At 39.4% G+C, this 14,950-nt stretch overlaps 2 protein-coding genes across 2 annotated transcripts in view; both read left to right on the top strand.

Moving 5' to 3' along the window:
- LOC126076821 (mitotic spindle assembly checkpoint protein MAD2A) overlaps positions 1 to 14,950 on the top strand; it is a 118,356-nt gene that overhangs the window by 17,452 nt on the left and 85,954 nt on the right. The window lies entirely within an intron of this gene.
- Positions 11,403 to 14,950, top strand: part of LOC126077501 (rho GTPase-activating protein 20-like) — a 147,851-nt gene continuing 144,303 nt past the window's right edge. The window contains exon 1 of the mRNA XM_049887045.1: positions 11,403 to 11,550. Coding sequence (XP_049743002.1) covers positions 11,403 to 11,550 — 148 coding nt within the window. The remainder of the gene's footprint in view (positions 11,551 to 14,950) is intronic.

Raw genomic sequence — 14,950 nt, forward strand, 5'->3', positions numbered from 1 at the left:
ATATATGTATATGTTGTTGTTGCCAGGTGCCATCCAGAACAAAACAGTGCCCGATCCTGCACCATCCTCACACGTTTGCTAGGTTTGAGCCCACTGTTGTAGCTACTGTGTCAGCCCATCTCGTTGAGAGTCTTCCTCTCTTTCACTAACCTGCTACATTACCAAGCACGATGTCCTTCTCCAGAGACTAGTCCCTCCTGATAACATGCCCAAAGTATATAAGACAAAGTCTTGCCATCCTCACATCTAAGGAGCATTCTGGCCATACTTCTTCCAAGACAGATTTGTTCATTCTCTGGCAGTCCATGGTATATTCAATATTCTTCACCAACACCATAATTCAAAGGCATCAATTCTTCTCTGGTCTTCCTTATTCACTGTCCAGCTTTCTCATGCATATGAGACAACTGAAGAGACCATGGTGTGGTACAATTAGTTACTTTTGTGTATGGCCTTTCTAGCCATGGTCTTGTGACTCCCAGCCAGGTGATTGTGTGATAGGGTAATTGTGCCCTACCAAGGGGACTCATCAGTTTTGCCTTAAAAGACCCAATTCCAGAACAGTGAAGAGGAGCCTACCACTGAGGGAGGAGATACCCAGCAGCAGAGACCCCGGCAGCAGGAGACAGCATAGTGAGCTCTCTGGCCCATGAAGTGAGAAAGTTGAGTGCTTTTGGGCAGAGACTGAGGGCCCAGGAAAGGTGTGCCTGTGAGTACAACTAGGAAGAGGCTATCCTGATGGAAGAACTGTATCTTGACTGTTCTGAGCCTGAATTCTAACTGTTACTTCCCTAATAACCCCATAATTGTGAAAATTGACTGTGAGTTCTGTGTGGCCATTGCAATGACTTATCGAACCCAGTAGAGAGTGCTGTGGGTGGAATGGTTGGTGTCAAAACTGGTAAAGATGGCAGAGAAAGGAGGCATTTCTGACCCCCACCTCATAGGAATCAGCCTTGCACTGTTGGTGTTGGTAGCCCTTCCCACTTGTGGAGTCTGAGGAGGTCAGATGCTGCCCCCAAGCTGCTTCTGCACATGGCTTGGGTCAGGTGCACCTTAGTCCTCAAAATGATATCTTTGTTTTTTAACACTAATAAAGAGGTCTTTTGCAGCAAATTTCCCCAATGCAATATGTCGTTTGATTTCTTGACTGCTGTTTCCATGGGCACTGATTGTGGTTCCAAGTAAAACGAAATCCTTGACAACTTCAATCTTTTTTCCCTTTATCGTGATGTTGCTTATTGGTCTAGTTGTGAGAATTTTTATTTTCTTTATGTTAAGGTATAACCCATACTGAAGGCTATAGTCTTTTATCTATATTAAGTACGTGCTTCAAGTTCTCTTTGCTTTCTGCAGGCAAGCTTGCGTCATCTGTATATTGAAGGTTGTTGATGAGTTTTCCTCCAACCCTGATGCCATGTTCTTCATATAGTCCAGCTTCTCGGATTATTTTCTCAGCATAGAGATTGAATAGGTGTGGTGAAAGATACAACCCTGAGGCAGAACTTTCCTGATTTTAAACCGTGCAGTATCCCCTTGCCTGGGTGGTATCCCCTTGTTCTGTTCAAACAACTACCTCTTGGTCTATGTACAGGTTCCTCATGAGCACAACTTTCTATCCTGGGATTTCTATTCTTTGCAATGTTATCCATGATTTGTTAGGATCCACATGGTCGAATACTTTTGAATAGGCAATAATACACAAGTAAACATCCTTCTGGCGTTCACTGCTTTCAGCCAAGATCCATCTGACATCAGCAATGACATCCCTCTTTCCACACCCTCTTCTGAATCCAGCTTGAATTTCTGGCAGTTCCTTGTTGACGTACTGCTGCCACCATTTTTTAATTATCATCAGCAAGATTTTACTTGTATGTTATTAATGATATTGTTTGATAATTTTCACATTCTGTTGGATCATCTTTCTTTGGAATGGGCACAAATACACATAAATATGTTTTATTGGATCTCGTTAAATATATTTTCCCTGTGCCTCCTTTTTCATTTAATACTATACAGTGAAGTCTTTAGTATTATACAGCAAGGTATTTAATACTTTTTAACCTTTTTATTATATAACAATTTTTGTAATAAAGATTTCCAATTTTTATGATGAAAAGTACTCAAATATTACAATAGAGTTTAAAGTAAAAAGTAAAAGTTCATCTTCTGCCTTTTTCCCTTCACTGAATTAACATGGTACTCCAATCTGCAACTTGATCATGGAGATGACACAGGACCAGGCAGCCTTTCTTTCCATTGTGCGTGAGGTTGCCATGATTTGGGGGCTGACTCCACAGTAGCAAACTACAACAGTTTCTTATGCATGCTTCTACATGGAAGCATTTATGTATTATGTATTTACACATATACGTAAATAGGTTCATACAAAAGGTGTTATTTCCCAACTTGATATTTTCGATTAATACATTTTTTCAATATAAATTTGCATGTATCGGTCTTTTTAAGACTGTTCTGTAGTATTCCATTAGTTTATTTAATGAATCTCCTCTTGACGGCACTTAAGTCACTTTAACTTTCTCGCTTTTCCAAAATAATGCTGAAAAATGTGTCTTTGCGCATGTGTCACACTTTAGACAGAAGCAGAATTGTGGGGCCAATGGGTAAGTAACTGGTCCACAGCCAAGGAAAATCCTCTTCTGACTCCCTGACAAGCCTATCAAAAAGAGTGTTTCCCCACGTTTTCCCAATGGCTTTTAATTTTTATATCCTTTTAGAAACTGAGTTTCTAGAACAAATTGGTGTTCCTCTAGTGTGCTTTACAAATTTTGAACTTATTTTATTGGATGACTTCATATTTTACACTCTCCAAACCCTAGTGGCGTACTGGTTAAGTGCTGCGGCTGCTAACCAAGAGGTCGGCAGTTCGAATCCGCCAGGCTCTCCTTGGAAACTCTATCGGACAGTTCTGCTCTGTCCTGTAGGGTCGCTATGAGTCAGAATCACCTCAACGGCAGTGGGTTTGGTTTCTGGGTCTTTTAGATATTCCATCCTCAGATGACTTTGACAAATGGATGTAAGGAACCAAAAGACAGAGGACTTAAACCTACACCGTACCTGTGCTCTCTAAAGAGTAAATCAGGTATGAATTTGTGAACAGGTATGAAATGTAATTTTCTAACTAATAAGATTTTTCATTAAGCAACCTCAGTTACTTAAAATCTCTGAGGAATTAATTTTTGGCTTCACTTGACAATTTATTTTTCATTATATATATAAAATTATATTTCACATAATTTTGTTCAGTGTGACCATGATAAAAGTTTGTGTTGGAATAACTATAGAATGAAACTTGTCTACTAAATTTCAAGTCTTTTTAGTTATACTTACTAAAAACAGATCTTTAGAGATCTTTCCATTCTTTCAAAGCCGGAAGTATTCACTAATGCTTATTTAAAAAAAAAAAAATCTAGTTAGGCAAGCTACTTAAGCTCTATTAGAGTTGACGGTCCTCTTCCAATCTGGCAAAAACATTGTAGCCGTAGCAACAAGACTGTTAGAAAAGGCCTAGAGAGAAAAATGTCAGAATTGGCCCTCTGATTACACAAGTCATTTGATGTTACCATTTCACTTATTTTTGTACTCTTACCATCTGACCTATTTTGATGCTAGCGAAATGTAATATAGTTTCACTTATTTCTTCAAAGTCCATTTTCATCTGCATTTATCTGCACCATTGTGCTCTGCAAGCATATTTACAAAAAAGAACTATCAGAGAAAGATCTTTATTGTCTTTGCGTGTTATCTATGCCAGAATAGGTCTTCAGGCGGAAGCTAGACCACCCAGACTCCATTTCCATGCAAGGGAAAGATCTCAAACGTGTTTCAAAACGACCTAGATATGGACATAGCCAGTGGATGGCTAGACACGGATGTGAGTTTCCTTCTGAAATGACAGTTTTGCTAAATGCAGATGTTAGCGGTTTTGAGGATTGAGGCTGCAATGTCCAGACTATTTCATGTCTAACATACAGTTATTGGATCACTGTGTTCACAGTCATAATAGCCAGTACAGCTCTGTAAAGAACTGTCTGTCCAGTCCACAGCTGCAAGGGTGAAAAAGGAAATTCCTGTGTATTGATCATCCACTGTGTGCCAGGCACTAATTAGGTGCTTTTCACCTGTTCAGCTCGGTGCCTCTAAATGAATGGAAGTTGGAGTTGGAGGGAGGGTTGGGGTGCTTGGGTCATAGTCTTGGCTGTGGTCTTGGAAATATGGGGTTAACCATGAGGCAAAGGAAATGAAGAAGTCTCATTCCTAAATAAGGAGTCCTCAAACGCCAGAAACCACCACCCTAAAGCCTCAATTCAGACCCATTGAGGAAGAATAGTACAGAGAGAGGAAAAGAACTGGATCCACAATGATTTATAACTGCTGATGCCCAGTTAATTCCAGTGGAGAGCCATAAAGCAAAACCATGAGAAAATGCTCTTAAGGGTGAGAGAACCCTTTATAAAGTATTTTTAATTCAACTTGTGAACAGGGAGGGAGTCACACATCAAATTTGTTCATTACATGTGTTTTCAATCCTCACAACAACCCTGTAAGTGTTATTATCCCCATTTTACAGATGGAAAAACAGATTCAGGAAGATTAAATAATTTTTCTGTTTCAATCATCCAAAATCCATCCCCAGGCTGACTCCAAAGCCAATATTGTTTCCACTATTATCTCATTGCTTTTCAGTTACTAAGAGACAGAAGGTCCCCCTGCTCCAGTGTGCCCAGACTTAGCTTAAAGAAGACTAGAATATCACATGAATTGCACCCCACGTTGGGGAAGTGAGAACATGTCCCCACAATATTTCAATATGAGTTGCATTTACTTTTTGAAAAACACTTTTTTTTCCCCATTATAAAAAAAAAAAAAAAAAATTTTTTTTTTTTTTTTTTAAGCTGTCATTAAATGTTAGTGTCCTGCTGTAGGACAGAAGTATTCCTTTTCCTCAGTCAACTTTTTCTTCTCTTGTTTTTTCGTGTTTGTGTCCAAATGATGTGTTTGAATTTGGGCTTAACACGTAATGCCAACCCTTGTACTCTATAGGTTGTAACCAGTTTGAGAAATAGACACAGGAAACAAAAGGGGGTTGAAATATAATGCCTACGTTATTACCCAAATTAGGGGATTCCCTGGGTAGAAGAATGAGGCTTATACATAAGGCAGAATAGGATTTGCTCTTCTCCTGATGTGAACTCAGCAGCCCATGTAGTCACAGGTAGAAGGGGCAGATTACCTTAGTCTTCTTTAGTAAGTCTGCCCTGCATCTGGGTGTAAGCCTGTATACTGAATTGTCCAGGGCAGACGTACTTGAACGCCTAGAAGTCCTGGAGAGACGTGAGCTGTGGCATTTTCTCTTTTTTGCTTGGGATAGAGTGAGAAAGAATCCTGTTTTACCTCATCAGGATTGGAATGGAAACTCGAAGCATGGAGTAGCAAGCATCCCTCCCAACATTTGACCTCTTTATATTACTATATATTGCAGTATGTATTCATTATGTGAGTTCATTTTAGGTAGTGTGTTGACAGGCTTTTTTTTTTTTTAAGTACCTAATTATGTATTTTTATCTGTATGTGTATAATTAACACACTTAACACATTGCTTATCATGAGCAGAATATTGTTTTAAAAATACCCAGCCCAGTGCCGTGGAGTCTACTCCGACTCATAGCGACCCTATAGGACAGAGTAGATCTGCCCCATAGAGTTTCCAAGAAGCGCCTGGCGGATTCAAACTGCCGACCCTTTGGTTAGCAGCCGTAGGATACACACTCAATATTTAAAGAAAAATATTAGGTCAGCCATCATATGAGTGATAGACTGATGTGAGGGCAGCATGTATATGAAGGAAGGTTTGAAAACAATGTCCTATCCCATTGGGCTTAACAAGCAAGTCAGAAGGAAGGCAGGATTGGCTGTCCCTCTCAGCAGGGAAACATGTATACTCAAAGGGCTACTATGTTCCTATCCTGAACCCTGCTTCCTTCCACACTTAAGTCCTTTTGGAAACTGCTGGTAGGAATTTCACTTTTTGCCCAACAAAAGACTAAAAACATGAGTCAGAACAGAGCACCATACAGCACCCTAAACTGAACATGCATTCCCTATCTGATTTCTTATGACTAATTGTGTCCAGTCATGTTGTCCAAAATAGCTCAGCAGACTTTATGTAATGAATGCAAAAACTGTAGCAACATAAAACTATACCAAATATGAACACTCTGAGACTTTTCTCTTTATCAAACTTCTTAATCCTCTTAGAAATGAAAGCCCATAGAAACTAAAGTCCAAATTACTTCATTTCCAATTTTATACAGTTGACTCAGTCTCAGCCAGTCTCTCTCAGATTCCTGGGTTTCTGTAGCCACGGCTGTATCCTGGGGTGTCTTTTCACAGGAATTTCTGTAGCTTCTTTAGCTTCCTCAAAGTTAAATTAATCTAAATCTCTCATTAGTTCAGTTCTCTAAGGGGTTAACAAATCATACAAAAAAACCACAACTCCACTATAGAAGTTACCACAGCAAAATTACAATCCCAGAATTAAGCGAATGTTATAATCTATTTTAACACTACTAGCTGAAAGGTTGGTGGTTTGAACCCATCCGGAAGTGCCTTGGATGACAGGTCTAGTGATCTGCTCCTGAAAACCCTATGGAGTAGTTCTACTCTGCACTCATGGGGTTGCCATGAGGTAGAATCAATTTGACAGCAACAAAAAACAACAACAACATTGTCAGCCAAATAGTATGTGCAGAAAGATAAGCAGGAACCTTAGAACATCTGGCTTTCATTCATGTGGAAGACAAATCAGTTGCACCAATATCAAAGAGTCAACAACCTTTAAATCCATGTTCACTGAGCAGAAATTGTCCAAGTTAATTGTGTTTCTACATGTTTAGTATATGTGTGTGTGTGTTTGTTGTTGGTAGTGATGGTAGTCATGCTTGTGGGGGTCTTCTCATATGTATTACCTACTGTCTGAGAGAATGGTATTTAAGGCAACATTGCCTTCTTACACAATTTAAATATTCTGCTTTCCTCATATCCTTGTATCTAGCGTCTTGTGCTCTTGGCACTTCAATGCAAGATTGTGGCCAGTTTAGAGAAAACTTCTACTTCCAAGTTCTTCCAGGTGTGTTCTCTCCAGGACAATGGAAGGAAGCCTACTCTTCTCTGTGAACATGAGGAATAGGGTAATGACTGTCATCCTGTTTCCTCAACACTGTATTTTAACCACTAATGTGTTATACTTTATTCTCGTAATAGTAATTATCATCACTCTTTGTAGACTTCATTCCTACGTAGCCAGGTAAAGTTGGACCCAGCTGGGCAGCAGTTAACCATAGTCAAGATTAAAAAAAGAAAAAAAAGGCTCACCGTAAGAGCCAATGAGTCAGAACTACTCTTGTTAAGAAATAACAAAAAGGGCAAAGAAACAGCCACATAAACCAGAGACTCCATCAGCCTGAGATCAGAAGACTTAGATGGTGCCCGGCTACCAGCAATGACTGCCCTGACAGGGAACACAACAGAGAATCCCTGATGGTGCAGGAGAAAAGTGGGACGCAGAGCTCAAAGCCTAGTAAAAAGACCAGACTTAATGGTCTGACAGAGACTGGAGAGACCCCAGAGGTCACGGCCTCTGGATTCTCTGTTAGCCCAAAACTAAAACCATTCCCAACGCCAACTCTTCAGACAAAGATTAGACTGGACTATAAGACACGAAATGATACTGGTGAGGAGTGTGCTTCTTAGCTCAAGTAGACACATGAGACTGTTTGGGCAGGTTCTGTCCGGAGGTGAGATGAGAAGGCAGAGGAGGACAGGAGCAGGTTGAATGGACACAGGAAATACTGAGTGGAGAGGAGGAGTGTGCAGTCACATTGTAGGGAGAGGAAGTAGGGGTCATATAACAATATGTGTAACTTTTTGTATGAAAGTCTGAATTGAATTATAAACTTTCACTTAATGCACAACAAAAAAAAATTTAAAAAAGAAAAAGAAATAACAGAGGGATCCCAAAGTTTAGCAAAGCTATAAATTTTTTTTTATAAGGAGATTGCAGATAACATGAATTAAAGTAGTCAAAAGTTAGCATTCCAGAGGTAGAAAAGACAGAATAAGCACATACAAAAAATACCCAGAAAACATGAACTTCAGGGCAGAAGTCAGTTCTGTTGTCCTCTTTTACTCCTTCCTGTCTCAGTGGGATGTGTCCTGGAATGTAAGGAGAGTCGCTGCAGCTGAGGAAGGAAAGGGTGCCAAGAGCTGTTTTGTTGAAACACTATGTGACCTTATAATCCGACAAATACACTATTTAGGTACATGGCTCTCAGTTACTTAACTTTATGAGCCTCAGTTTTTTCATCTGCAAAAATGGAGGTAATGACGCTTACCTCACAAGGCTGCTGTAAGGAAATGAGAGGACGTGCTTGAACTACCTCGCAAAGAGCCTGGCAACTTATAGTTCCTCAACCAATTTTACTACCTGTTTTCTCTCCCTTCTCTTTTTAGTTCATGGAAATGTTTGCTATTTTTGAATAGAAAGTCTTCCTTCATATAAGCATAACTAAAATATTGAGGGATTACTGTGTCTTATACCTAGTGCTACCACAAGAGACATACCACAATGGGTTGCTTTAAAGAGCACAAATTGATTTTCTCACAGTTCAGAAGCCTAGAAGTCCAAATTCAGGGTATGGCTCTAGGGAGAGGTCTTTCCTTGTCTATTTCAGCCTCAAGTAGCTGCCAGCAATCCTCAGCGTGCCTGGATTTGTAGATGATCTCTCTCTGTCGTCAGCCTTCCTCTTCCCCTGTCCGTGTCTTTATGTGTATTCTGCTCTTTTTATAACTCTGAAGTGATTAGGTTTAGGATCCATCCTAACTCCTGATACGACCTCATTAATACAGCAAAGGAAAAACCCTGTGTCCGAACTGGATCATATCCCTAGGGGCAGGGATTAGGATTTCAGCACATATTTAATGGGATACAATTCAATCCATAATGCTGTGTCAAAGCCATGCTAAGTTTATTTTAGTATTATCTGATTTAATTCTCATAGCAACCCTATGAATCTCATCTGCACATGAGAACACTGAGGCGTTGAAAGTGTAACTGGTTTGCCTAGTGTCACATAGGTAGTAACTAATGAGGAGGGATTCAAACCCAGGTGGTTTGATTTGAGAACTTGACACTTCACAACCTGCTTCCTTATTTAACCATTTAATCAAACCATAAAAAATTGAAGGAAAAAATAGAATTAAGAAAAGAAAGTTTTCTTTTGCGATGTGCTTAAATGTTGGTACGATTGCCATGACGTCACCTCATACCTTCTCTTCTATTTGATATTTAGGGTGAAAAGTTCAGTGTTCAATGAACTAAATGAAAACAGACCCTATCACTGTTATTCTATTTGCCGGTTTTTGTGAAATTAAAAGAAATACCAATGGTACTTTGGAAGAAATTAAGCAGCTATTGTAAAGGTAACTTTTACATGTAACTACCAAACTAAGGAAAGACCCCTCAATGTAACAAAAGGCTTCCTTTCCCTTGTTTCTTTGCTACAAGGGGAGATGGTGTCAGAACCCCATGTCTTTCTCAATGTACACCCAAAGGATGGTCATTCACAGTCCTGCTTACACATCAGTATCACGCAAAGGCTGTTTTAAAATACAGATTTTCCAGACCTGATTGATCAGAACCCGGGTGGGCGGATGCCTAAAAAGCTCCCCCATGTTGTTTTGATGCAGACCAGAATTGGTTACCAAGGATCATATTCTAGAAGGAAAGAAGTTCCTTGGCCTCTAACCTCTCTGAAAGAGAGGCAGAGAGTAAGAGTCACCTGGTGAATATTCTGCAAATCGGGGGAAGTGCATGTTAATTCTGCCTGCATTTCTTACCTTAACTAAATCCTGACGATGCTTGATGAGTGGACAGAAGGTGTTGCTTAATAGACTTCCATGGTGCTAAATACAGTCAGCATGTCCCGGGCTAGCACTATCGCTTTAAAATATTTTAGAAGTCTCTGGAGGCCACTGTCTACATGCCACTTGTATGCTAGCTTAGTTTTAAGACAAGAGGCCTTAACAAGGTCTAAAAGAACCTGCATTCCTGTCCCCTACTTAGCTCTTCAGGTTTATCTCACTTTCCTGTGCCTTCTATTAGCGTATCCAATCCAGCAAACTCATGGCTGTGAATCCTCACGTGTTCTATCCCCTTTGCATGGAATATTCTCTCCCAATACACACTGTTCTCTCTCTCTCCCTTCTTCTCTCCCTCTCTCTCTACTTCTTCACCTCTCTATACCTCAGTGTCTATCTCTGTGTCTTCATCTAGTTAATCTCGAATTATCCTTTAAAGATCATTTCAAATGAGTTCTTCGAATAATCCCCCCTTGTCTGCCCTCTTTGCACAATCTAAGTCAGGTGATGGGTCCCACTTCTAATCTCTTATCTCTCTCTTTACCTTTTCTTTGCAGTATTTTTTAGAGTCTGGTGTTACATACAAGGCTATCGATGTGATTATTTAATTTCTGTCTCCTGTATTCAGATCTAGGTTTCATGAGTGGGGTCTGGGTCCCTTTTGTTCTCTGCTGCCTAGACCTAACCAAGTGCCCTTTTCCTGGTACAGGTTCAGATACTGTTTCTTGAATGAATGAAGTAGATGAAAGAGAGTCTATTTTCGGTCATCCCTTTCTTGTCCCCATCCATGGCAAAAAACTGTTTCACTCATTTACTTCAATAAAATGGTTTTTCATTTCTCCAATATGCCAAACCCTGTGAGATTTAAATGATAAATGAGATATAGACTTTTTCTTGAGGTATTTAAAAGATATGTATTCAAATAACTATTATAGGAGACTATAAAGTAAACCACAAACTTTATTAATAAAATCAAATACCACTCCTCCAAGGGCTCAAGGAAAGGAGGCACCATATGAGAAGAGGTTCGGGTACCTCACTGCCCTGAGACTTGTGTGCCCTCCAGAGTCAGCTGAATTTGAATTCCTAACATAATGGCTGTTTGGCTTCAAGATACTTAGCCTATCTGTGCAGCATCTGTGAAATGGTCGATTAACTAGTAGAAAGGGAACACTATATTTCAAATGTTTTTACCAGAATATTGTAAGTTTCATCCAACTGAAGAAGATACAGATAGAAATGAACACATGAAAAGATTCAGCATTACAGAAATGTAAAGTAAACCCACAATGAGATAGTGCTCCACACCTCTCAGAATGGCTAAAATAAAAATAGTGATAACACCAAATGCTGCTGTGGATGTGGAGACGCTGGATTATTCAGATACTGCTGGGGGTGGGGGTGAATATGAAATGATATTGCCACCCTGGGAAATAGTTAAACAGTTTCTTAAAAAATGAAACATGCAGCCACCGTACGGCCTAGCAATTGCACACCTGGGCATTTATCACACCAAAATCTGTACACAAATGTTTATAGCAGCTTTATTTGTTATAACCAAATACCGGAAACGATCCAGATGTCCTTCAGCGAATGAATGCTTGAAGCATGGTATGCACCCATACCATTGAGCACCACTAAGTCATACAAAGGAATGGATTATTGATACTGCAACAACCTGGATGAATCTCCAGAGAATTATGAGTGAAAAAAGACATTCCAAAAAGGTCACATACTGTATGATTCCATTCATATAATATTCTTGAAATGACCAAATTATAGAAATGGAGAACAGCTTAGTAGTTGCTACGGATTAAAGAGGTAGTGGGTTGGGAAGGAAGTTGGTGTGAATGTAAAAGGACAATATGAGGGATCCTCGTGGTGAGGGAAATGTTCTTTATCTTGACTATATCGATGCTAATATACTGGTTATGATATTGTACTATAGCATTAGAAGACATTACAGGGTTCTCCAGAGAAAATCAGTAGGCGAGGGAGAGAGAGATTGATTTTAGGAATTGGCTCGCAGGACTGTGGGAACTGGCAAGTCTAACATCTCTAGGACAGGCCAGCAGGCTGGAAACTCAGAAAGGGGTTGATACTATAGTCTTCACTCTGAAATCTGGCCAGTCTGGTGGGCCAGAAACTCGGGCAGGATTTCCATGTTACAGCCTTGAGACAGAATTCCTTTTTCTCCAGGAAACCTCAGCTTTTGCTCTTAAGGCCTTGAACTGATTGGATGGGGCCCATTCCCGTTATTAAATGGGATCTCTACTTGAAGTCTACTGATCGTAGATGTTAATCACATCTACAAGATATCTTCACAGCGACATCTAGACTGGCATTTGACCAAACAGCTGAACACCATAGCTAACCCAAGCTGACACATAAAATTAACCATCGCATTACCATTGGCGGAAACTGACTAAAAGGTACATGGAAACTGTATATATTTCTTACAACAGCATGTGAACACAGTTTAATTTTTAAAAAATTCAGACCGAGGGGAAAAGATATGTCAGTTAGTCAGTTACAGTTTGAACCTCAGAACTTTGAAATCATAATAACAAGTGATCGTGGCAACACCAGAATCCTCAGGCTCACGGATTTGCTTGAAGCAGTCTGCCCAGTGCTGAGGACTGGACTGGTTTTCACTCCCAGGAGTTGAAGAAAAAAAAAGATGTTTACATCAATCCAAAAGCACCCCAAGCTTCTACGTGGTCTTCCAAGGTTTAAGTGGACAAGGTAGTCTTTTAATATACTATTTTTAATCATCAAAATAGACTGGGGATCACAGGATGTGTTGGGTCTTGTTTCCTCTGAAATACATGAACTAATTCTTAACTTCAGCACTGGTTTCATGAAAAGCTAATCATGTTCATTCGATTTAGTGCTACTGAGCACAGAAGAACAGGCTTTACATTCTCAGGAGAGACAATTTCTTGGCTCCATGGGAGAGACTTTTCTGTAGGTCTATGAAAATGTCTTCCCTATTTATGAAAGCTTTTATGGTCTGTTCAACCTAGATGTTTTACCTATTAAGGTCAGATACTCTTAGATATTATTTGGTCATAACTCAGCCAAATCATATCTAAGACCATTTTATTGATACTGTCTCATGTTTAGAAACTTTTTTTACTATTTCCAGTTTTATATCATGTTCTTTATCAGTTTTCCCAGAAATCAAATATTGATTTAGGAACGATGGGAGTTAATCCTCAATTATCTAAATTTTCATGTTAACATAAAACTAAACCGAAATTACTTCTTCACGAATATCCATATTATTTTATCTATGTTGCGTTAGAAATGGTCTTTTTTTTTTTTTTTAACTAAGTTCTAAGTGCTGTTTGAATCAAAGCTATCACATCCATCACAGTCTTCTCCGCAGAGTGTAGCAGAGCAACTTCTGTGGATTCAATAGTAGCTTATGGAATGGAACGAGACTTTTCAAAGCTATAAGTTGGTTTAAAAACATTTGGGAAATATGATTTTTTTTTCCTTAAAAAATATAGTAGACACTTTTCATTAGGACCATGTCAATGGTTACTTTTTTATAATCAAGATTAACTAGTAACAAATATTTGTGGACAACTTTACAGTTTAAGAATACTTTTGATTTCTTAAACGTCATATTAAGTTCAATCACAAACCAAACCCACTGCCGTTGAGTCAATTCCGACTCATAGTGAACCCGTAAGGCTTCCAAGGCCGTAAGTCTCTATGGAAACAGACTGCAACATCTTTCTTCTACAGAGCTGCTGGTGGTTTCAAACCACCAGCCTTTCAGTTAACAGTTGATCAGTTTAACCACTGCACCACTAGGGATCCTTTAAGTTTCATTAACCCCATTGCCATTGAATCCATTCCGACCCACAGCAACCCTACAGGGCAGAGTAAAACTGCCCCATAGGGTTTCCAGAGAGCTTTTGGTGGATTCAAACTGCCAGCCTTTTGGTTAGCAGCCGTATCACTTCACCACTGTACCACCAGGGCTCCCTTAAGTTTCATTGTAATCCTGTAAATTGACAACATTTATTCCAGTTTACATGTTCTATTATTGACATTTGCCATATTAAATAAAAACTTGGTAATCTGAAATTTTTAAGTGACCATTTACATATATTGCGTATGCAAGATATAATATGTATTATATTATTAAGTTGAAAAGAGTATCTCCAAAGATACACCAAGGATAGTTCTCTGTGGCTCTGAGCTCCAACCTCTGGGTACTTGGTTCTAACCCTCAGCTTTTCATTTTGCTTTCTGTGTCATTCTTCTTTTTTCATGAAATATAGCGACGTTGGCAGCTGGGCAGCTTTATCAGCCTGCTTTCTGCCAGTGGGAATTTGGGGATCTAAAAGCCTTCTTTAATTCTGTTCTCTTTCTGTCCCTTTCACTTTAAACTCACATTGTTTCTGCTAATATAAAGTTTTCAAGAACTTTGTGGGTCTACCGTGGATGCCACTGGCAATCACTTCATTAGACTCCACCAATCTTTCTGAGACACTTCCTTTTCTGGTTTTGGCTTCTGCTGAGATGGCTGATGGACAATGCCCAGAAGCTTCTTAGAGGCCTCTTAGAAGAGATCTGTGAGTCATACCCTTAATCTCTTCAAATGGCCTTTTGTATGACTGAACACTCTCATCTTTTGATCTAACGTTTTAGCAAAAGATCTTACAATCACATGCTCAGCTTTTTATCTATGCCACACTTTTAAAATCAATCTCTTAATTTTAGCATCTTTTGCCATCTGAATAGGCTGAGAATTTCCCAAATCATCAAGTTATGGTTCTTTTTTGTTGAATAGTTTTCTCAGTTTATCTTTCTTTTCTCACACTTTGCTATAAGCAGAGAGAAGAAACCAGGCCTGACCTTCAACAATTTGCTTGGAAATCTCCTCACCTAAGTATCCAAGCTCATCATTTGTAAGTTCTACTTTCCACATAACTACAGAGCACAATTCCGTTAAGCTCTCTGCCTGTATATAACGAGAATCTCCCTTCCTCCA

Source organism: Elephas maximus, chromosome 5 (genome assembly GCF_024166365.1).
Source record: "Elephas maximus indicus isolate mEleMax1 chromosome 5, mEleMax1 primary haplotype, whole genome shotgun sequence".
In the NCBI taxonomy this organism is placed as follows: Eukaryota; Metazoa; Chordata; class Mammalia; order Proboscidea; family Elephantidae; genus Elephas; species Elephas maximus.